This window comes from Uloborus diversus, chromosome 5 (assembly GCF_026930045.1).
Source record: "Uloborus diversus isolate 005 chromosome 5, Udiv.v.3.1, whole genome shotgun sequence".
Classification (NCBI taxonomy): Eukaryota; Metazoa; Arthropoda; class Arachnida; order Araneae; family Uloboridae; genus Uloborus; species Uloborus diversus.
The window spans coordinates 176,029,913-176,055,351 of record NC_072735.1 but is presented as its reverse complement, the minus strand read 5'-3'; the positions used below and the strand labels follow the sequence as shown (position 1 = coordinate 176,055,351).

The 25,439-nt window shown below is 33.8% G+C and overlaps 1 protein-coding gene across 1 annotated transcript in view; it reads right to left on the bottom strand.

The window, feature by feature from the left end:
• The window catches only part of LOC129223288 (testis-expressed protein 10 homolog), a 32,779-nt gene extending 11,507 nt beyond the window's left edge, over window positions 1-21,272 (bottom strand). The window contains exons 1-3 of the mRNA XM_054857854.1: window positions 21,205-21,272; window positions 12,807-12,959; window positions 185-968 (exon numbers count right to left, since the gene is read on the bottom strand). Of these exons, the coding sequence (XP_054713829.1) occupies window positions 185-968; window positions 12,807-12,956 (934 nt within the window). The 5' untranslated portion in view covers window positions 12,957-12,959; window positions 21,205-21,272. The remainder of the gene's footprint in view (window positions 1-184; window positions 969-12,806; window positions 12,960-21,204) is intronic.
• Between the last annotated feature and the right edge of the window lie 4,167 nt (window positions 21,273-25,439).

Below are 25,439 nucleotides of genomic sequence, written 5' to 3'. Positions count from 1 at the left end.
CTCTCCCACCATTCACACTAGTAATCTCCAATTTCTTATTTTATCCCCTCACATTCCTTTGCTGCTGGATGCCATACAACTCATATCTGTTCCAAACACGACATGAACAGTTATGTGATTGCTCCTACTGTGAACGAGCAATTAATTCGGCCATAGAAATAAAGTGTCAAAAATACAGAATTACCTGGTATCTGTGATATAAATTCAGAAACTTCTTCAGCAAACACATCCATCAGAACTGGTGTTATTTCATCGATTAAGATTTTTAACATATCTGAAGTCCACACCTGACTATCTACATTACTTGACAAAAAGTTCAGGTCCTTTGACAGATCATATTCTATGGGTTCCAAATCTCTCCCAGGAATTAATTCTAGAGACAAGGGCTTGAGTGCAGACCAATACAAAGTTCTCCCATCTTCCTTATCTTCATTTTTACTACTAAAGCTTGCAACAATGATGTTCAGCAAGCTTTCGAACCGTTTCAAGACGTCCATGCGCCACACTTGAGATTTAATATCCCCATCGTACACAGCGGGCAAAGTCCTCCTCTTTTTCCGGTGACTTTTGCTGGCATAACGGGAGGATATCATGTCCAGAATGACGCTCAGCAATGAATGATAGCTGCTCAAAAGCTTCGGATGATTCCTCAGCAACACATCCAGGAAATGGAGAGCGTCTTTCCGAACTTTGATGTCGCCATGGGTCATCCCGCAGCGAAGGTTGCAAATAATGGATCGAATGTGTCCTTCAACTTGCAAGCTGGAACTAAGGCTCAAGGTCGCATCTAAAAGCTTTATGGCAGCCTGCCTGACGCCGGCATCGACATCCAATGTCGCTCTTTCGGCCTTTTCTAAAATGAGAGGCAAGTGCTCAATGGAGAAGTTAGCTTGTATGTAATGAGAAACCCATTGAAGAGTAAGAATTTGTGTCTTGGGATTGTGATGCCCCACAAGTTTCAGTTGGTCCTAGAGAAAAAAAAAGAGCACAAATTGATCGAAAAAATTGGCAGTACCTCATAATTTACATGAGAACAGTAATTTAATATTACACAATTTTATTGCAATGCAGTTTCAAAAAAATGAATTTCCTTCTTTCAAGTTAATCTTCGGAAAAAAAAGGTGCTTTAATAACCTGAAACTTAAAAAATAGTTGCCTAAATAGTCTCCTCAGAGTGAACAGTTAAGTTGCATTTTGAATCTGTGAAGTTGCTTTTATCAATAATCTTTTTTTTAATTTGCTAACTCAAAAACTACATTGCATGACACAAACACGCAATACAACATCTTGAAACATCACTACATCTAGAAAATACAAGAAAATCAAAACTTAAGGCTGTTTGTTTACTTTAGCTAAAATCTTCATTTGCCAACTTTCAAATGTAGATGGCGCGGATTTTCACTCGGTTTATACGGGGGGAAAATAAAGGCCCTCTCTAAACAGCTTCACACAGAGGGGAGTAATTAGGCGTTAATAGCTGTCATGGGAACCGAGCCCCTCTCCCTTCAGCAGGGCTCCCAACACATTTTAGCCATAGAAAAGGGTAAAAGAGGACCACTTTGAATCAAAAAGGGGACCAAAGAGGACCAGTTAGGACTAAAAAGAGCACCTTGGGAGGACCATTCATAGTTAAACTCAGGGAAGCACCAAAAGGCAAATTAGCTGCCTGGCACTAAATACGTGAAGATAATTCGTTAATTAACCATAATAATGATTTTTAATGATAAATCCTTATCACCTTCTGTACAACTGAACTTTTCATCCATTGCATTATATTATTTACACAAACATTTGGATGGGGGGGGGGTGACAAGCAAGCATGTAACTGATCATCTTACAGAGTAACTTTAATTATAAAATTAATTTTCTACTAATTAAGAGGTAAAAACTGGCTAATTTAAAATAATCACCTAAGTGACCGATGAATCAGTGTATACCTAATAAAGACCTTTTAGATACAGTTATTACAGTAAACACCTTAGCACATAGTAGTTTACAAAATTTTTCACATAACCAGTTTAAAGGGAATGGGGTGATTTAATTCAAACTACTACTTTTAGTCATTGAAATGGATAGAATGAGGGAAAAAAATAACATGGACCTAGAAAATACTTTCATTTTCCCAACAGGTTTTTTTTAATTAATTTTTTTAAATGTCCGATTTTTCAAACAAGGCGTGGCCTTTATGACGTCACAAATGATGCACTTTGGCTCATCTTTCTACTGTGTTTCCACGTTATGATAATCAAGCAGCGAATTAAAATCCCGCTATATGTTCGCTATCAACCATATCATTGCCAATGCACGTGAGCAAAGATACGAATTAAATATTTTGTACTGTGAATGGCAACACTGAATGACATTTCATCATTTGTGATTTTACACGACAGAAGTGTAAACAATGAAAGCACACCGATTAAAGTAATTTTTTTTAATATTAAACTTAAAGAATTTATTTAAAAAATGGTCAGATCCTATGTTTTTAAACATGCTCTTTCAGAAAAAAATACTTTTAAAATTTTGGAAACGACCCCATTCATTTTGATATAAGGTACAGCAAAACAAGAAGATCTAGTTTAGAGCCTAGGAGGTCCCCCTCCCCCGCCACAGCCTTTGGTTTTTACACATATTTCCAGTCTAAATATAGTAAGTTTATATACATATGAGAGTTCATGACCAAACACCAAAGCAGGAGGTAATTTCTGGCTACGCTACTGACTGACTAAATTCAAAAATATTAGAGGTTAATAAATAAATGTGTAAGTTCAGATTCATAGAGCTATATTTTCAAATTGAAAATACTCATTATGAGTATTTTAAAAAAATTAGAATACAAAGTTTTAGTTTTTAAAAATAAAATTAAATAATCTAGTTTGAGGTAGCACATGTCAAAACAGCTTCCAATTTTCAAAAATATCAATATAATTACAAGATGCAAAAGGATTGAAATCTTGACACAAGAATCAAATTTTCGCAAAGTATGTTCACTGTTCGCATAATTTCTAAAAAAAAAAATATTCTCTAAAACTAAACATGACTAAAATTGAACATAAAATATGCTAGTCTAGGATAGCATATGTGAAAATAACATTCTATTGCGCCAAATATCAAAATATGTACAAAATGCAGAAAGATTTAAATCTCAAATACAAGAAGCAATTCTTCGCGAAGTTCGTGTTCGTGAAATGCTGCTATGGTTCCAAAAATAAGAAAGTTTATTATCTATTAAAATTAAACAAAAATAAGGTAATCTATGGTGGCGTATGTCAAAATAACTTTCAATTGCCAAAAATATCTAAATATTAACAAGAAGCAAAAAGATTGAAATCTCAAACACGACAAACAATTTTCCGCGAAGTGCGAATAAGTTCAATGTTGCCATGGTTTCGAAAAATAAAGTAGTTTATAATCTATTAAAGTCAAACAAAAAATAAGCTAATCTATGGCGGAGTGTGTCAAAATAACTTCTGATTGCCAAAAATATCAAATTATTTACAAGATTGCAAAAGATTGAAATCTCAAACACGACAAGCACTTTCCGCGAAGTGCGAGAAAGTTCAATGTTGCTATGGTTCCAAAAATAAAAAAGTTAACTGTCAATTAAAATTAACCAAAAAATAAGCTAATCTAAGGAGGTGTTATGTCAAAATAACTTCCGCTTGCCAAAAATATCAAAATATTTTCAAGATGCAAAGAGATTAAATCTCAAAACCCAGCAAGCAATTTTTGGTGAAGTCCAAAACAGTTTGATGTTACCGTGGTTCCGGAAAAAAAAGTAGTTTATTATCTATTGTAATTAAACATAAAATAAGCTAATCTAAATTAATGAATGTTAAAATAACTTCTGATTGTCAAAAATATCAAAATATTAACAAGATGCAAAGAGATTGAACTCGCATAAACAGAAAGTAATTTTTTGCGATGCTACATATCGAACACAAGTTCAGAAAATTGCACTGATAACACATTCTTGATTTTTTTCAAGGTTTTTCAAAGGCATATTAACCCGTGAGAAATATCGGTAGCAAAATGCTTTGATTTGACGTCATAACTCCTCCCCCAAATCTCTCCATTTGCTAGATTTCCATGCTACAGCAGTTGAAGGAGGAGTAATGACGTCAATCTGCGGCGAAATAATACCAGAAAGTCAGGTTCAATAGAAAAATGGCGCCGCTGCCGCGTGTTCGAGTGTAAAAAACGTCAGCACACAATATCTTATAATGTATTGAAAATTTTTAAATTCTGATTTTTGAGTAAAAACAATATAAAAACGGACTAAACGGACCAAAATGTCAAAAAGCGGTCTAAAGCGGACTTTACCCTAAAAAACGGACTGTGGCGGGAAAAGCGGACCATTTGGGAGCCCTGCTTCAGGCAAATGCAAAGTCGAAGACCGGTTTGCTCTTTCAACATGTAGTTGAAGAGCAACAAATGGTCAAATTTTAGCTTCGGAGCGATTTGTGATGCACTTGTGGGAATTAGTTTTTCTGAAAGGTATTGACACCAGGGCCCAATATCCCAATAGACCTAAGTACGCCAAAATTTTCAGGGGCGGCAAATTTTGCTTTAACCACATTTTTTTTTAATTCTTTTTTTTTTTTGTTCTTAAAAGAAAAATATTAGCATTTTTTCATTTTTCAAAGTTACAATTTTTTCTTGTCATTTAATAATGATTACTTTCACACATCTTATGAAAATCAAATGTGTTTCAATCAGGGTAATTGATCAGCGTAAAACAGTAGTGAAGACGAAAAGAGGGTGTCAATTTCAGAAAGTGTCGTTGCGTTTATCCAGAAGTCGCAACAAGATTGGAGTTTGACAAAGGATTTTAGTGCTACACTTAAGTTTATTCAGTGCTGGTTTCTTGAGTGATTGACTTTTATTTTCTTTTTTACATTATTAATATTTAAAAATTGTTTTCTGTTAATATTAAGTTTCGACGATAAATAAAAATGAATGACGAACGAAAAAGACTGATGAAACATGCTAAATTAAAAACTGAAAAACAAAGAAAGTCATCAAAAATTTTTTAAACATATTCTTTTTTCAAATATGCAGTTTTTAAAAGCAGAAACTTTACTCTTTGCAACGTATTCAAGTTACAATTTACTAATGAAATACCACTGAACAGTGAGGAGTTGTAAGAACATAAGTGAGTTAACGTAATAACAGAGTAAATTATTCAAATCGTTGATTCGTAGATGAAAAAAACAATAGGATAAAGATGCTGCTATAAATAAAGATGACTCATAAAATGGTTAACGCACAAGACATTAAAGTTCAGTGCTCATCAAAGATTCAGCGATATAGATATTAAATAATTAAGCTAGGTTTGATTCCAAAACAGTTTTGATCAAAAGAGCATGTAAACATATTTTTTTTTTCCAAAAAGTAACAATTCATTCAGAATGTAATCGTGTTTTTTTTTCTCCCTAAATTCAAAATGTCTTTTTGAGCAAACAATGAAACAACAAAGAAGTTATTTTTTTTTCTTCTGAAAATAAAGATGCTGTCTTATGTGAAACATACTAACATGCGTAGCATTCGAGAAAAATCTCGGTTACTCTTTATCTCCCCATTTTTCATCATTATATTTTCCCTTATAGGTCTAACTCAAGTCTATATCATGTTTCAGTAATTCACCTGTGTGTCATTACAAGGAAATATTTTAAAACTTCAAAGAATGATAGAAAACATGTTTTATAAAACTATAGGGCCATGAAAAATAATAATAATAATAAATAAATAGATAACCATGCTGTATTAATTGATAATTGCAAATAAATATACATATTGTAAATATTATTTATATTGATCTTATGTGGATCGCTTTATAACTTGCCCAAGAGCAGTAGGGGAGACCGGGGTAAGTTGTTACATTCGAATTTGAAATTAACCGCCAGTAGAAACTGACTGTCCTTGCACTAGATGATAGCACTCACCCATCTGTATTCCCTGACTGTCACTGGAGTGCTTACATTCAATCGTAACTACGTACCGCATGAACCCGCAACGCTCGGGGGCCCGGAGTTAGGAGGGACCCGAAAATTTTCAAGCTTTGTTTTCATTCAATTTTATTATAAAAAAAAACTAGTAACCGTAATACTAAAACTAAAAAAACGTAAATCAAACTTAATTGAAAAACATTATATTGGTTCTGCCCTCCCCCCCAGAAACTATAGACATGGAACCCCCATTTAAGATATCGGGGGCACCATTCCAGATATTTTTTCGGGGTCCTCTTGTAGGCAAACATTTCAAATTTTGCCATTTGCTAAACCAGTTTTAGCCAATTGGGGCTCCTAAATAGCAGGGGCCCTAGGTCATGGCCAATTCAGTAATCGGCCTATAAGTGGAAAAAAGGGGGCCCACGGCCCAACTTCCATGTGCGAATACCAAACCTTGGGACAGCACTGAGCAAAAAGTGGAGAAAAGGGAAAATCCCCGAAAAAGAAAGGGAGAAGAAAGAAAAAGTCCTGACCGTAAGGAATCCTGAAAAAGAGTCAAGAGAATTTTTTTGTGTAGGATCTGGAATGGGGGGGGGGGAGTCGGCAAGGGCTCGAAAAGTTTTGAGACCGAAAATTTTTCCATAAATAAAATTTGGTTTGAAAAGCTTATATTGGTGTTGGGGCTATAAACCACTAGGGCTCGTATCTTTCGTCATCCCAATATCATCAAAAACCGCCTAAAATTTGGGGCTTTAAAACTTTGATTTTAAAAAAATCCCGGGAAAGCCCCGGAACCTTATTTTTCTTGTCAGGTCATCGAAGGCAATTCAATTTCAGGCGTTCAATTTTGAAAAAGTTCCGGGGAGAGCCTTCGAACCCCCGTTTCTTTAAAATCCAAGATCATCTAAAATTGCGTTTTGAGAGCTTCAATGTCAAAAAAAAAAATCCTGAAGTCTTATCGTTCACCCTCTTCCCTTTATATAACACCATAAAAATGCATTTATGCACCACTTTCAATGCTGTTAAGGCAACAGATGAAAGGGTTTGGAACTTTGCTCCGAAATTTTCTGAAATCGAAGATTCAAAAAGGTAACTTGCTGCATAAACTGCAGAGTTCCTCGTTTACAATCCCTCTGAGGCGCTCATCAACAAAATGTAGCCGTTTATTTCGTGTATGAATGTTTATTTATAGTCACCGCCACATTTTTCATTATATCATTAGTTATCAAATTGCATGTAAAAAATTGCCAATAATAAGTGAATTATGTTTCTGATTTTATATTTACTTTATATCCAATGAACTGTTTCTAAGAGAATGAATTTCAAGAATTATTTAATTACCAATTCCAGTTGAGTGAAACATTTTCCGCTTTGTATGATATGTATATATTCATCTCGTAAGCTGTGATGCATATTGACTGAATAAACTGCATAGTTCCTCGTGTACAATCGATTTGAGGCGCTCCTCAGCAAAATGTAGCAATTTATTTCGAGTATGAATGTTTATTTATAATTACCGCAACTTTATTCATTATCATTAGTCATCAAATTGCATGTAAAAAATTGCCAATAATAAGTGAATTATGTTTCTGAGATTTTATATTTACTTTATATCCAATGAACCGTTTCCAAGAGAATGAATTTCGAGAATTATTTAATTACCAATTCCAGTTGAGTGAACCATTTTCCGCTTTGAATGATATGTGTATATATTCATCTTGTGAGCTGTGATGCATATTGACTGTATAAACTGCAGAGTTCCTCGTGTACAATCGATTTGAGGCGCTCCTCAGCAAAATGTAGCAATTTATTTCGAGTATGAATGTTTATTTATAATCACCGCAAATTTATTCATTATCTTCAGTCATCAAATTGCATGTAAAAAGTTGCCAATAATAAGTGAATTATGTTTCTGATTTTATATTTACTTTATATCCAATGAACCGTTTCTAAAAGAATGAATTTCGAGAATTATTTAATTACCAATTCCAGTTGAGTGAAACCTTCCTGGAACAAAGTAATCTATATTTGATTGATTTAATTTGAAGGTAATAACTTCAGATAAAAATGCCTCGATTGCAGAATAAATTGCTTCCTCCAAGCCTTTCCGTACCATTGCAGATGACAATTTAGTCTCTTGTAAGTTTTGACAACATAGGAGAAGCTCCCCTCCCCCCACTAAAATTTACTGTTATGTGCTGAGTAGGTATTTATTACGGAAATACTGAACAAAAAGGAGCCATAAATGTTAAATATTTTGAAGAAATTAAGTTAATGATCAATTTGCATGAGGGAAAATCAAAAAGAAAATGAAAAGGAAGACAAGAATAAATTTAACAGTATCAAATTCTTTTCCAAACCATTATTGAAAGGAGATTCCTCATTTTCTCGAAAAATAGTCACAACCCTAAAACTTTCAAAACAGGAAAGCTTCTTGGAGTTGGTCTGCACATTTTTTCCTCTTTCGTTTTTCTCTTTATTGCTCATATACGATGTTTGTGTTTGTGCAAATCATATACTTTTTCTCATGGGGATATTAAGTAAGGAATGTGTTTAAGAAAACTATGATAAAAAGTTGAAATTTCAGAAATTATTCTGAGTGTTTATCGAACAATACATATAATTTGATAGCGCCTGCTTTTTCCTGAGAAGAAATCCCTTTATTAAATGACTAAACCGAAGCAATCGTTAAACCGGTAACTTCAGACCAAACTCTACAATACAGCAAACGTGACAAGTTCAGATAAATTTAAAATTTTTGCTCACATATAATCAAATGCACTATGATTTAACATTTATCTCATAAATAAAAAACATGTATAAATGCTTTTCATTTCAAAATAGCCAAAAAATCGCTTTTATTTTATTTTTTCATTTTATTAATGAATGGCATTCACAATAACAAAATACAGACCGACAAAATTAAAAATTGCGAAATGCCTCAGTGAAACGCTGGAATTAGCAAAAGGGACGCATTCAACCACTTCTCGATGGGGACTCGATTCCTTGGGCCCTCGAGAAACATTGTTATCAGAGTTTGAAGAAAGGCGGAGCTCGCAAGTGGCTCGTGTTGGGAAAAAGGGGGGAAAAGCTTAAGTGATTTATGGTAGTAATTTAGGAAAAGAGCAAGAGTGGTTACTTTTCAGATTTCTTACTTCAGCGACACCTGCATGAGAAAATTGAAACTAAATGTCTGTAGATTGAACAAGTTTTATAAAACATCCACACTTTAAAATATAAAAATTGATGAAAATGAAATTTAAAAATTATCATCAAGACCCTCAAAGTCTTATGAATCATCGATAACTGTTTTTCCCCCAATATCATTACGGGATTTGTAGTAGGACGCAAAGTTGCTCAGTTTTTAGTGCGTGTATGGTTGCTATTCTGAAACCGTCGCCAAGCGAGATTTTCATTTAAAATTAATTTAAATTATACAAACGAAAAATTTTCTACAATATTGTCTCAATCGATTCTAGATTGAAAATCACGTCGTATGCAACAAAGATCGGGAGGCTATTTGCTGTTGATTTTGATTGCTTGAGTAGATTGATTTTCCCTTGGCGTCAATCACTTGGGACAACAGCCTTTACTTCTCAGATTTAACTTTTGTTTCAACATTTACTTAGTTCGTTTTTAGCATTTTTTGATGGAATTACGATATTAAAAATGTAAGTTTCTTTTCACATAACATCACGAAGATGTTATGTGTAACGTCCAGTTTCAAGTGTCATAAAGTGAAAAAAAAACAAAAAAACCTTCAAATATTTTTTCTGATTTCAAGGCAACTTAACTCTGATTTCAAAAACATAAAGGAGTTATAAATTGAGTTTTGCGTGTGATTAAAACAAACATATAATTGCTGCATAGTTAAAAATTTTGAACATTTAAACTTTGATGAAAAAATGGAAAACTTAAGACATTTCTTAAGGTTTTAGCTACACAATCAATAAAACTTTGTTTTTCTGTAGTTAACAATAAGTTTTAGCTTTTGTTTCTTTTTGTTCTTCCCCCTTCTTGCAACTTTTCTGACCTTCTATTCCTTTTGCTATGCTAATTTCGGATAAATCACTTTTCTCAATAGCTGATTTCAGTCATTGGTTAGCTAATTCTTTTTGAGAATCTGGAGACTCATGATTGAGTTTCTTATCTGTGCGATGAGCCTTGTCTTTCAAGTATCCTCTGCCTTTTCTTTCGAGTTGTTCAGTTGATACTGTTTTACTCTTCTCTCTGCACCTTTTTAATTTTTTGTTTTTCAAAGTCTATTAACTTTCTCAGTTCTTCCAGATAATTTTTATATGATTTGTGTGCCCATTAGGGCTGGGCGATATACCGATATATAGTCATATATCGGTATATAGTCATATATCGATATATAACTATTACCATGGTAACAATATTTAGATTTCTATCTGTCTGATATATCGGTTGAAACAGAAATACGGGATATAATTACGGAGAAATTGAAATACTGACTAAAAAATACATAACTTTTTGTAGTTCTGTATGATGGATGAGTGCTTGAAATTTCAAGAAATTAACTGCATTCTTCAATCAGCTATTTTATTCTTAATTATAGTACAAGGGAAAATTAACAGGGCCGCCGAAGGTCAAGGTGGACTCATTGTCAGATTGGTCTCCAGACCCCATCCCCTTAAAAAGTTTTCAAGAGAGGGGCCGTTCTAAGGACCGCGCCCCAAGTTTCTGACAAGGTTGATATGGCCTCTTGTGGGCCCTGAACAGTGAATGCGTGTTGGTTAAAAAAGCATCTTAATGCAACAATTAAAAATTAACCAATGGAGGTATCAACACAGTTCATAATTCTAATTAGACGTAAACCATTGATATTACGCTGAATAAAAGGTTTGCGAAATATACTGAACAGAAATGTTTGTATTAAAAAAGAAATGATAAAAAAAAAAACCTAATGAGATTAAATAAAATACACCGCCAGCTCAATCATTTCCATCCAAGCTGCTGTATCTCACTAAAGGGACCACAACTCATAGCTGAATGATAATAGCTTTATCTTTGATAATAAGAGGGAAATTTTTTATTCCATTCATAACACGACGAACTGTTTGAAACGGTAATACAATTTTAAAGCGTTATCGCCGGCAACCCCGATACTGAAACTTTTGCACTTCTCGCCAGACATTACCGTTAATGCGCTGACATAGTGTTTTTTGGGAAAGATGTACACATTAACGTTAAGGCGATGACATAGTGTTGTTTGTGAAAGTTGTACGCATTTTCGGAAGAGTAACAAGTACCATGGTTGAAAAAGCTGAGCTTGTCGATGGATGACATTTATTGGATGGTTTACCAAATTCTCTAAGACCGTCGGATGAAGATAAAAAGTAAGTGTAATTTTAAAGCATTTTTCTTTTATTTACTAATGTAACATAAATGAATAATATACATAATTTGTGGATTTTAAAAATTATGAAAAATTTCATTGAAATAAAAAATGTCTTATGATTTGTTTAAAAACACCAAAAAAAGAAGTTTACTGAATTAATTTTGATAATATTCAGATTAAAATAAATAAATAAATGAATTTTTAATTTAAATATTTTTTCCTTAAAAATATTTAAGTTACATATCAAATTGCAGTGCATTTATAGCTGCATTCAACCTAACTTAAGCCTGATTGTCAAAAATTTAAAAACATTTACAAGATGCACAAGGATTGAAATCTCAAGTACGGGAAAAATAATCTGTGACGTATAAGTTAAATGTTGGCATGCTTCCAAAGATTTATTTATTTATTATTTATCAAAATAAAACCATAAAATAAATTTATAAAAGATAGCGTATGCCAAAATAATTTCCAATTGTTAAAAACATGAAAACGTTTACAAGATGCAAAAGGATTGAAATCTAAAACAGAGGAAGCATTTTTCTCGACACACGTGTTGAGCACATAGTACCCATCGCTCTTTCTTTTTTTTTCCCAATAAACATCACAAAACATGAAAAAAGTCGCCAATTTTTGAAAAATAGTCGTTTTTAGGCCTTTTTTGATCAAAAAAGTCCCCATAGTCGCCTATGGTCAAAAATAGTCGCAAAAGTTGCTTTTTAGTAGCCAGTGGCAACCCTAACTTAGCACAAAATGTAGTTTAACATGAAACATTACTTCAACATAAATTTATAACCATTTCATTTACATCCTACCTGTTTTTCAAAAAATCTCCATCACTGTAACATAGAGCACAAAATTACTGCTCAAGAGTAAAAATAAAATTATCAAAATGTAATAATAAACATAAATTGAATGTCAACAAGCGAAATAGATAAATGTCAAAAACAATATTTAAAAGCACAAATAAAAGATTTAAAAGTTTAAAATACAAACATGTTTCAGAGGCAATAGCTTCCTTCCTAAGTGCAAAGCAAGCAAATGAAATGGAACATGGTCATGAGAGTGTTTAAAAACAAAAGAGGAACAATCAGATCTCAGCGAGTGATGAGGCATGATTTGACGTGTCAGATTATGTAAATTTGAACAGATTGATTAAGATTGGAGAGATATGCGGAACCGCAAAAGACACATTGCAAAGATTATTTAAATTTTTGTGAACTAAAAGGCTTCCAGAAAATCGAATTCCTACATTTGTAAGTCTGCAAATTACCTTTGAAAAAACAAAATGATGCCCTGTGTCCCAATAATGTTTGGCAATCAAAGATTTGTTCAATTCTTGTTTTTTAACGTCATTTTCATGTTCCTTTAAACGAAACTTAAGTAATCCTAAATAATTTGCAATTTAAATAATATTTAAAAGCTAAACTTTTTTTTAGTAGGTAGCATGACTTTTGGATCATCCATACACAAATGCATAGAAAGATGAAACATACCTCGAGATTCACTGCTTTCTCTATTTTTTGTGAAGGCACAGTGATTTTCTTTGACTTAAATGAAGTATCTGTGACATTTCTTCCCTTTGGAAGTGTGCGACCGACTCTAAGTTTAGTTTTCTGAAAATCTGGTTGTTTCTTCTTTCCCATTTCCTATAAATAATTAAAAAATAAAGATTAAGCAGATAAAAGAAACAAGTCCGATTGACCAAATTGAAATAAATAAAATATACAATCCTCTTTGTACTGAAACAACACAAGTAATACATTCATTGTTTCATTTTAAACATAATAATGATATCATTGCTCAAAAGAAAAAAAAAAGAAAATATCAAATGGAACTGATGTTTTGAGTATGCTAGTAAGCTCCATGAGTCAGTTTGTTACTTCCAGGCATCAAACAACTGAAAGTTTAGTTTCTTTAAATCAGAATGTCCCCAAAGCAGAATATTACTAAATATGCGACGTATGTCACAGAACAGAGGCCTAAGCTGCAGAACAATTCTGTTTATTTGTGAGAGGAAAACTCAGACAAATTTTCTGCAGAAATTCTATCGATTTCTATGAAATTTCTGCAGAAACTGCACATTTTCTACAAATAACTTCCAACTCAAGATAAAATTTTGCAGAAATTCTGCAGATTTCTTTAAATTAGAAAAAAATCCGTAATTCCGCAAATTACGATAATTTGGCAGAAAGCTCGCGATGTTTAATACGCTAAGTCATTTGCAGAAACTTTATATTTACTTTGAATTTACAGAAATCAGCAGAATTTGTACAAAATTAAGATATTTGCAGAAATTCTACTGATTTCTACATTTGTTTTATAAAGTTCTCCTTGTTTTCTTCTTCAGGCTTCACAGCTATCTTATATTTCTTATAGATCTGAAAAGAGTCTAATTTTTCTAATGTTTTTGGTTCCTGTCCTTAATTTTTCCAATTAATCTTCATCCACTGCAATTTCCGCCATAAACCTATGATTTGGAAGCATGCCAACATTGAAACACGTCGACAATTGAGTGTCTTGTTAGATGTTTCAATCTCTTTGCATCCAGAAAATATTTCAATTACAGTAGACCCTCGTTTTATGCGGCGGTTACTTTCCACGGAAATGACGCGTAAATTGAGACCTCTTACTAGTGTTAAAATAGGGGTTTGGTTCCGTAGATAACAAAATACTTCATTCTGGTGATGACAAAATTGTATAATAAGTTTAATATGTACTTATATCGACTTTTATGCACAACACGTATAAAGAAAACATAAATTAATTTCGTGTCCTGCTTATAAAGAGGAGCTGGCAATGATAGTCTTTTGGCAATCCATAAGAATTTTTTTCTGTAACTCTTGGCAGAGCATTGATGCATCCATGATCATTTGCGTCATTTCCATGATAGTCTTCCTTCACTAACAAATCAGAAAGATCATTTCTATTGTCTGGGAATGGCTCAAAATTTTCTATGTGACCGTTTTTGGTTGTGCGTATCCGACCTCAGTATCCTCATTGGTTTTGGCCTCTTTTGTCACTCCTAAAAGCTCTTCTTCCAGCTGAAATGTGCGAGTTAAATAACTTTACTTCTGGAAAGAGCTCTGGAACCAACTGCATAAATTGCCTCTAGTGGCCCAAGCTCGATAATTAGCATACCAAAATGCAGTTGATTATGCGAAATCTGCAATCTTTAGGATGTTGGATTTTGAAAGAGGGGAAATTTTTATCTGTTTGCATTGCCGCATCCGGGTAAAACCGAAACTCAATCCGCGTTTAAAATAAACCCGTATAAAACGAGGGTCTGCTGTATTTAGAAAGTTTCGTAGTGTTTTATTATACGCAACCCAAACTTGACTCATTTTATTTATCATTTTAGTAATAATTTATTTATTTATAAACATTATTTAAATTATTCCTTCATGATATGTAAAACTAACTAAAAAAAACAAACTTCATTTGACACCTAGGTTCGGATTTTTATAAAACATTTTATCGTTTTTCTTTCATTTTAGAAAGCATGTAAAATATTTTTAGAGAATCTCAATTAGTTCAGGTTTTACACCTTGTTAAAGTTTTTTTGATTTTATAGTGATTATTCATGATCAACTCTAATTTTGTAAATTCAGTGCTCTTTAATTGGCCATTTGGTTAAAAGCTATGATGTTTCCAGAAGTTTCTCATTTCAACAGAAATGAATAGAAAGTCAAGTTTTAAAGTTTTAAAAACTGAAAAAAAAAAAAAAAAAGATGCAACGATTTTGATTTTGGGCACCCGATCAGCAGAAAATGTCACGTTTTTAAGAGTACAATGCTTGAAGTATACTTGCAGAACAATTTTCGTCAAATGATTTTACGTTGCAAAACATTATAAAATATTCTGCTTTGAGGCAGAATGTGAAGGATTCAAATTAGAGGTGTATCAAGTACTATATTTTGCCAAATATTCAGATAAGTTCTAACCAAACATTCAGCTGAATACTGAATATTTAATTTCTTTTCTGTATTGTATAGTTACTACATTACAAATTAAAAATAGATAATGTTTGTCTACTTTGCGTCGAGCGTAACATGTAAATGGATTTATGTTTAACATCCTAAATTTGTTTGCATTTAGAAAATTTATTTATTTAAAATAAATAAATATAAAACCATTCTAGAAACAAAAGCAAATTCATATATTATACCACACTCCAGGGTCTCCTGTGCCTACCGCAGTTAGTGGTTTAACTGGTTGGATAGGGCACATTGAACAGCTTTGTTTTTTGCATTTAGACCAGAAGTCAAGCAATCCTTGGTCCAGCACACAGAGGTAGGTATTTATTCACTTAGAAGAGTTAGTGACTACAACAGATGTGACGTACCCCATTCACTATTAATAAACAGAGAGAATCAGCTGGCATTGAACCCGGGACCCTTCAGTTACGAGCCCGGTGTCTTACCGATCCGGCAACCACGATCTCAGTAAATTCATATAGTAAATGGCTAACTTAAATTATGGTTGTTATATAGTTAGAAAACATCCAGGGTTGGGTTCTTCAACGTGTGTGGAATGATAATACCAAAATAAGGAGGACAAAGTAATATGAACGTCTAACTGTTTTATTCACAATCCATGGACTGACTTTCCCAGCCAAAGCATTGGCAACCGCGCATGCGCTACAAGTCGAAGCTCATTAGTATACAATATGTTACACGTCCTTTTTTTTTTTTTTTTAAACAAAAAAAAATTGATTTAAACCAAACACAATTTAAGCATGCACTAAAGATTAAAATGATAAAGACAAATAAGTGCAAAAATTACTAAACCAATCACAATTTAAACATATACTAAAATACTAAAATATTCAAGAAAAATAAATGTCAAAAGTTTTTTTTTTTTAAACATAGTCCTGGAACCTGAGGGGTCTTATTATGCGTTTTTCTTGTTTGGGGGTTGAGACATTATCAGGCAGAGTCTCAGTTGGATTTTCAGATGAATCCTCCCTTACTATTTGGGTGGATGGTGATTTTAATTTTTCCTTATCTACATCCAACTCCATGTTTTCTTTACTCTCATCTGGTCTAAGGTGAATTCTATTTCTTTTAAGTTCACTTCCTGCCGCTGTTTTCACTAAGTAAGATCTGGGTGCATTTAACTTTTCTATAACTGTCCCTGGGGCCCAATCTCGGTGCCCTAGCTGTACGAAAACTGGTTGATTTTTCTTTAGAGTTGACAGTTTTACAGCTGATCTGTCATAATATTCTTTCTGTTTATTTTGCTGCTTTTTTAAAATCTTTATTGTTTCATCTGTTGGGAACTTTGGTGTGAGAAGAGATGTTTTCTGTGGCATTACAGTTCTAAGTCTTCGTCCCATAAGCATTTCTGACGGTGATAACAAACTGGATTTTGGAGTGCTGTTGTATTCCAGTACTGCTAGGTTGGGATCTCCTTTGCTTCTAATAACTTTTAGTAAAATTGATTTCATCGTTCCAATAGCTTTCTCTACCATTCCATTTGATTTTGGATACTTAGGTGACGATGTTACAGGCTCTATGTCATACGACTTAGTAAAATTTTGGAAAAGTCTACTATCGAACGGTGGACCATTATCAGAATGCAACCTGCGTGGTATACCATGTGTCCTAAAAATTTGTTTCAGTGCATTGATAACTGGCTCTGCTGTTTTCTTTGTCAGTTTCTTAATTTCTATGAATTTGGAATGGTAATCAACACATAAAAGATAGTCTGTTTTTTTGTAGATACATGAAATCAATAGCTACCTCCTCCCATGGCAGTGTTGGTATACTGTATGGTAGTAAAGTTTCTTTTACATTAGCACGTTGATGTTGTTGACAAATTGTGCATGCATTAATGAATTGTTTTATATCTTCACAAAAATTTGGCCAATATACGTTTTTTGAAGCTTTGTTTATGCAAGATGTTATCCCTTGATGGGCTGAATGTATGTTCTGCAAAATTTCAGCTTTCATCTTTGTGGGAATTACTAATCTATTTCCCAGAAATATTAAATCGTTGTAACAGTGAAGTTCTGCTTTCTTGTCCCAATAGCTTCTAGTTTTCTCAGGCATCTGTTTAAAACTTTGCGGCCAACCTTCTTCAATGTATTTTTTTATTAAAATTAGCTCCGGATCATCTCTAGTAGCAATCTTTAGAACTTCGGTCTTCTCATCAGTAGCTGATAGGACTCTATGAACAACTGCTACTCCTGCCTCTAAAAAACTAGTATCTTCACTACCTTTCAACGGTGTCCTAGACAATGCATCTGCGATATATAATTTTTTACCTGGTACATGTTTTAGTTCGAAATCATATTTAAATAATTCTAAAACCATACGTCTTGGGGACAACTTATCTATAGGCTTTTTCAATAGACCTATTAGAGGCTTATGATCAGTTTCAACCAAAAATTTAGTTCCAAAGATAAAATAATGAAACTTTTTACAACCAATTAAAATTGCCAACAGTTCTTTCTCTATTTGACTGTAACATTGTTGTGTCTCTGTCAATGAGGATGACGCGTATGCAATTGGGTGACCCTCTTGTATCAAAACAGCACCCAGTCCAAATTGACTTGCATCTGGGGCATTCCAAGGTATTTTTGACATTTATGTAGAGTCCGTAACGTGACCTTTTTTGCTATAACTTTTTAATTTACTGTTTGATTAGTATATTATTTTATTTTGATCTTTTCCTACCAACACACCAGCTAATATTAAAATAATTTGCAAATCAAACGGTAAATTAAAAAGTTATCGCAAAAAAAGGTCACGTTACGGACTCTACATAATGTCAAAAATACCGTGGAATGCCCCATCTACAGACACTGTGGAGAGTTTATCTTTGTTGTAGAAAGACAAAACAGGAGAGTTTGTAACACATTTTTTTAAGTCTTCAAACGCCATTTGTTCATTTGAACTCCATACAAATTCTACATTCTTTCCAAGTAACTTCCTTAATATACCTGTTCTGTCAGATAAATTTGGTATAAATTTTCCTAGAAATGTAATGATACCTAAAAATCTTTGAAGTTCTGCTTTATTCTTTGGCGTGCCGTATTCTACTATAGCTTTAATTTTGTTTTCATTTATAGACTGTCCATTCTTCGATAAATCAAAACCCAAATATTTAACAGAATCCATTCCAATTTTACTCTTCTCTTTAGATAATTTCAAACCATGCTCTCGAGCTCTATCTAGAACAGCTTTTAACTTGGCATCATGTTCTTTTTGAGTTTTCCCAAACACAAGTATATCATCAATGTATATTAAAATACCATTTATATCAATAAATATATTTTCTATAGTTTTCTGGTACACCTCAGGTGAACTGCTTAATCCATACGGTAATCTACAAAACTTATAGCGTCCAAAAGGCGTGGCAATGGTACACAATTTAGAACTTTTTTCTGTTAGAGGAATTTGTAAAAATGCACTTGAGGCATCCAAGACACTGAAAAATTTAGCTCCCTCCAATTCCGAAAAAAGACTTTGCTGGGTTGGTATTGGGTAATGCTCTCTTTTAATATACTTATTTAAGCCTCTGGGATCCATACAAATTCTTATTTCTTTGTTTGGTTTCTGTACTACAACAATAGGGTTAACCCAGTCTGTTGGTTCAGTAACTTTTTCAAGTACCCCTTTTGACACCATGTTATCAATCTCTGCCTTAACTTTTCCCTTTAAAGACGCTGGTATAACTCTAGGTGCAGAAATTTTTGGAACTGCATTTTTGTCTAATTTTATGTCATACGTATACAAAAGTTTACCCAAACTGCCAGTGAAAACATCATTGTACATTTTGAACAAATCAACATTTTCAACAACTGAAATTATTTGATTTCTTTTAATAAATCCTAACTTTTCAGAAGAACTCAAGCCAATTAAAATACTCGAATTTTGCTTAACAACATAAAATTCCAAGACTTCAGCTTTATCGCCATATTTACACAAAAATTCACAAGTTCCTATGACATTTAAAGAATGTCCTGTATACGATCTCAAAATTTTACTAGTCTTCTTAATATTTTCAGTTCTTTTAATTACTTTAAAGTATGATAGTGAAAGAATATTGACCTCCGCACCCGTGTCAATTTTACAAGATACCTTAGTGGTGTTAATATGTATTTTTTCTTTCCACTCGGAATTGATTCCATCAACAACCGATGCTACACTAATTTCATTACTATCGGTTTCATATTCATCAGAGTCATCTGTATTATCCACTAAATTTATCTTTTTATTCTTGCAATCACTAGCGAAATGGTTTTCTTTACCGCATTTGTAGCACCGCTTTCCGAAAGCGAAACATTTCCCGTAGCGATGATAAGAATCACATTTTGAACATTTCTTTTTTACTTCCGCCTTTCTTTCACTCTCGGAATGATCCACGATGTTTTTCTTTTTCGATGACGCACGCTTGTTAATAGCTAAAGAAGCGCTTGAATTCTTTTTCTCTTTTACTGCAAGGACCGAAGACGCATGACTCATTAGTTGAATTTGCTTGGTGCTCGATTCTTTAGCACGGCAATATTTCACGGCCTGCTCTAAATTTAGATCCGATTCTATCAAAAGTTTTTCTTTGACCGCCACATCATTTATGCCAATAATTAAAAGGTCTCGAATTAAATTTTCTTCCTGCGTTTCGAAATCGCAATCTTTAGCCAAAACCTTTAAATTCGTCACGAAAGAATCAACACTTTCGTTTTCCCCCTGAACGCAATTGAAAAATTTGTACCTGGCTATAACTGTATTTTTCTTCGGTGCGAAATAATTATCAAAACTGTTTAGTACAGTGTCGTATTTCTCAGAGTCCGCGGAGCTTAATCCAAAGCTATTAAAAATATCTAAACAGTCTTCGCCCATACATGTTAGCAACAATGCTACTTTTAACTTATCCGCCTTATTTGTTTTTTCTGTTGCCTCTAGATAAAAACTAAATCTCTGTTTGAACTTTTTCCAATTTTCTGGAACGTTACCTTCCAAGCATAATGTTGTAGGCGATTTGGCTTCCATCTCGAAATAAGAAAATTCTACTTACAGTTTTGCAAGGTCCAAATCAAGATTTGTTGAGCGCACTTAACAGGTTGTTATCAATTTCCACTTTGTTGTTCCGTGAGCTGCCACCATGTTATATAGTTAGAAAACATCCAGGGTTGGGTTCTTCAACGTGTGTGGAATGATAATACCAAAATAAGGAGGACAAAGTAATATGAACGTCTAACTGTTTTATTCACACTCCATGGACTGACTTTCCCAGCCAAAGCATTGGCAACCGCGCATGCGCTACAAGTCTATGCTCATTAGTATACAATATGTTACAATGGTAATCTGCAATTCAGCATCACATTGATACTTTATATCTTTCCTGAACTTAATAACTGATAACAGTAGGTAATATGTTTAAAGAACCTTGCATTTACCTTACATACAACCACTGCTTAAAATCTTACAATTTATTCAAGTGATTTCCTGCTACCTTAGTCTCTTCAGTAACTAATAAATAATCATCAAAGTTGAAATTGAGGAGCCAAATTCAAACGTTAGATAACCGCCAAAGTTTTGATTACCATAACACACCAAAGCGTAACTTCTCGAAATAAGTTCTGTCGTCGAAATTTGACAAATAAATATGCAACAATTAAGAGCTCGAAGGTTCGAATGAAATATTTATTTAAGTTAGCTATCTATATCCCCAGAACCAATATATTTCTTGATGATCAATCAATCTTTTAACAAAACAATCTTTTTAATATTAGGTAAAAACGGCAAGTTAATATTGAGGATGGAATGCTGAAGCAGAGGCGCTTAGCTGTTTACTGACATGCTCATTACCAACATGCCGATTCTTCCTTGTGATTCACAAAAAGTTTGAAAAATTGAAATGCTTAAATTGTTTAAAATAGATTCATACTTATGTGGAATAAAACAGAACACTGTTCTCACAACACTGGAATCGAGCCGGGAATACAAACAGTTTTGTTTCTTGAACATTACAGTTGCAGTTAATCGTAAATGTGTTATGGTTTTTCAAAAAGTTTACATTGGCTCAACTGTTAGATTTTGCTGTTTTGCTAGAGAGTTTTCAAACATGAAACTAGAGTGTATCCCAATGGTTAAAGAAAGACTCGGTTTCGGAGCTCAAAATTGCATTTTAGAACTTCAATTTCAAGTAATTTTTGATGTAACGTCAGCGTCACAAACAACCTTATCAAAGGAAGACATTTTTCAAGAACTTAGCGAAGGAGGGCATAGGGACTTAGAAGAGAGATGGGGTCTTCTGGAAAAATCGTTAACAATTTATGAAAAAAAAAAAAAACGTTATTTTTAAAACTGCTTTCAGCTACTGCTTTTGAAAGCTTTAAAGACGATCATACTCGCTTAAAGCATATCACTAAAAATGTTTTTTTTTTTTTTTTTTTTTTTTTTTTTTTTTTTAAAGGAGAGGGAAAAATAAAGATTACAAAAAGAGAGAAAAATTTTAATGGCTTATGTTGCACTTCTCTCATACTTCAGAAGGGTTCCTGGATTCTTGTGACACATTGCTGAAAGTTTTTCTCTTGATATAGCATGAAAATTGTAAATAGCCCCGTAGCTTTAAACTCATGAAATGCTCTCTTGCTTAATCCACTTATACTCTGCTGTGGGCAGGTAAAGGGCAATAACTGCAAATATTTCTCTTTTTTTGCTATGTTGCACGTTAGCATTTTTGTACAAGTATGCTCATTTCTTTTCCGCTGAAAAAAAGGAGCGAAAAAAGTCACACGTTTCTTCTAATATATCTAAAATTTATTTCTGCAGATACTGCCGTTTACCTGCCCACGGCAAGCCTTCAAAACCCTCCGGGTTATAAAAGTACATTCAGACAAGTTTCATCCATATTGGTAATTTTCAATCTAGAATAGCTACAATCGGGTTGAGGCAGATGTCCTCAGTCCTTTTAGGATTATCTTCGCACCGAAGATTACCTTTACACTGATAGTTAAAATTAGTTTACCATACCAGCGAGAGTTCGCAATCATGGTGCAGCTCATCTGTAAAGGCAATGTAGAAGCTTTGGAAAACTGAAGTTTAGCTCACAGTATGGAGGTAATCTTAGCTTCAATGAGAGGCAGGGTCAATCCTAGGTATCGGCCGCCCGAGTGCACAGACCAAATGTGCCACCCCTCAAGAGTAATTTGCATATTTTGACCAATAATTAATGTCGTTATCCATCTTTCTTCCAATTTCTGTACCAAGTTCTGGTTGAAAAAAAAAAAAAAAAAAAAAAAAAAGATGACGGATGAATTTATGAAAAGTAAGAAAAGTTTAGTACTAGGGGAATACCTTAGGCACAATGTCTATCTTTGAAGAAAGTAATAAATGCCAAAAGTTACTAGTCTCCCCCAGAAAAATTTTGAAATTGTCGTATGAACAAAATGTAATCAATTTTTGATTGTGTGAGGCGAAAAGAGTAGGGGGATATTCAAGGTCCAAGGAGAAATTTTCAAAATTGACGTCAAAAATCTCAATTTTGGGAACTTTTTCGAAACTTTAGAGAAAAGTAATGTTAGGGTCTTATCCTGAAATTCTTCCAAACTTGAAGTCAATTTAAAGCTTTTTTTTTGTGTTAGAAATGATCATGGCTCATCCATGTTTCGAAACTGAAGTTTTAAACATGCAATTTTTGGGTTATCTTTGTAAACCTTACTGGAGTGGGGGCTTCGGTCATCTCCTAACGTAAGTTTTCGAAATTGAAGTCTAAAACGCAAATTTTGACTGTCTTTGGCGATAGTAGGGGATCCGGCTCCTTTCTTCCGGAAATTTCTTCGCACTAGTTTCAAAAACTTATTTTTGGCTATATTGGATAACGATAAGAGGAAACGCGCGGGGAAAATTCCAAACGAAATATTTTTTTGGAACTTAAACTAATTTTCGCCTATTTTTGGGAAGAGAGCGTTCGGAGTCTCTTCCAGGCAAATATTTCTAAAAGCATAATTTTATACTATCTTTGGTGGAGTTAAGGAAACTGGGAGGCGTCGGTGAATTTTTCTGGATATTTTTCAACATTAGTATCTGAAAAATACAGTTATAGACTAATTTTGGTGACCTTAAGGGGATTCACTAACGTCGAAAAAAGTTGCATAAGGCAGATTGTTCTCCTTTGGAAACTTTTAGCAATTGAAGCCCCAAAATCGTACTTTAGCATTGTTTGATAACGATAGGAAAAAAGAGCAGGTTTGACGGTGTTCGGTGTAACTTCACGAATTGTTTTTTGAAATTGAAGTCAATTTGAGGCAAGTTTTGTGAAGGAAGGGTTTGGTGGCTTCATAGGACCGTCTAAAAACGAAACCTTAAGTCATTATTAATTGCGTTGGAGAGAAGGGTGATCCGGAGACCATTCCCCGAAAGTTCTTCGAAACTGATGTTCGAAAACCGGAATTTATTGGCTGCTTTTGAAGACGTTAGGTGAGCGGGGGTGGAATTAGGAACCTCTTGCTAATGAAAGAGACTAATTCAGGCAATCATTATTGATAGTTATGTTAGAGAATGAGCTCCGGGGCCTTCTGCTAAATTTTTGAAATTTAAGTCCTGAAAATACTTTAAATCAATCTTTGATGATGTTAGGAGAAGGATCAGGGTTTGGAAGCTGTTCCCAGAAAACGCATTTTTGGAATTTGGAGCCTTTAGGGACTTCAGACATGGAAGCAAGTAAATTGTCTGAAATTGAAATTTAAGCTTCCTTTTGTCCCTTTAGAGACGGGCGGGATCACGGCCTCCTTTTAAACCTACATTTTGGATCCACACTTAACTTCGCTATCCGAGGTACGGGCTCTGCCCTCCCATCTAATCGGAAACTGGCAGTTCATTCATGACTTTAATTAGCTGAAGAAAAATTATAGTGAATAGGGAGAATTACAAAATGTTCGTTATTCATACGTATTTGACTTTCAGGGCAGTCGCAACTGTCTATTCTCTTTCCCTTTATCCGCCGTAGTTGAACACAGAATTTATTGTTTGAAGTGCTTGCGAATGTATCTTATCAAAATAGTTTTTTTTTACTAAAATATGTCTTCATTGTTTAGGACCTATAGAAGCTTGGGGGAAGGGGGGGAGGATGACTATTCCCTTCATTGCTCTTCCCCTGATTCCATGACCGATTTTCAGCCCTGCCACAAATTTTGAAATCAAATGAAGCATGCGTGCAAAGACTAGATATTAATGGACAATGTGGACTAACTCACATGTCCTCTAACATTCTACTTTTTCGTAAACTTTACTATGCTATCGGGAATTTGAGAGTTACTTTGATTTTTCAATAAAAATTTGAAATTCAGCCAGCGGCCGCCCCTTGCTTTGGCCGCCCGTGTGCGGTGCACGCGCAGCACACCTGCTAGGATCGGCCGTAATGAAAGAACATATGCCTCTAGCTTGGCTGTGGCTAGACCGTTCGGCCGATTTTCATGAAATTTAGCACAGAATTGGATTATAGCATGGGGTTGTGCACCTCGAAGCGATTTTTCGAATATTCGATTTTTTTCTTTTTCTATTCCAATTTTAAGAAAATTTTACCAAGCAAATCATCACAACGTGAACGAATAAATTACGAAATTATCATAACATGGAACCGTAACATGGGCAAGCAAATGAAGCAAGCAAACTGGCGAGAAATTCGTCATCCATTATTTGTAAATATACAGGCGAACCAAATGACCTTTTAACTTTCAACTACGGGCAAAGCCGTGCGGGTACCACTAGTATATAAATAAATAAATAAATAAATAAAAATAAAATCGTTTAACTTTCCCCCGTTGCCAAAAAATAATTTCAAAGATGAATAAATAAACTTTAAAAAATAAATAAATAATAGTAAAATGTCATCTTAAAGAAATAATTTTCATTTTCGAAAAAAAAAAAAAAAAAAAAAAAAAACGTCTGCGTATATCTTTATGCAAAAACATACAGGACTTCAAATTTCTTCGCCAAACACTGAATACATAAATTAACTTTAGCGTGAAAATAAAAACAAACCATATCAATAATAATTATTTTAAAGTAAAAACCATGGCTGCGGAGTCGGAGTAGGAGTCAGTCTCATTTTGGAGGAGAGGAAGAATTAGATTCGCGAGTCGAAGGTTTTTAATTCAGAGTCAGAGTCGGAATCAGTCA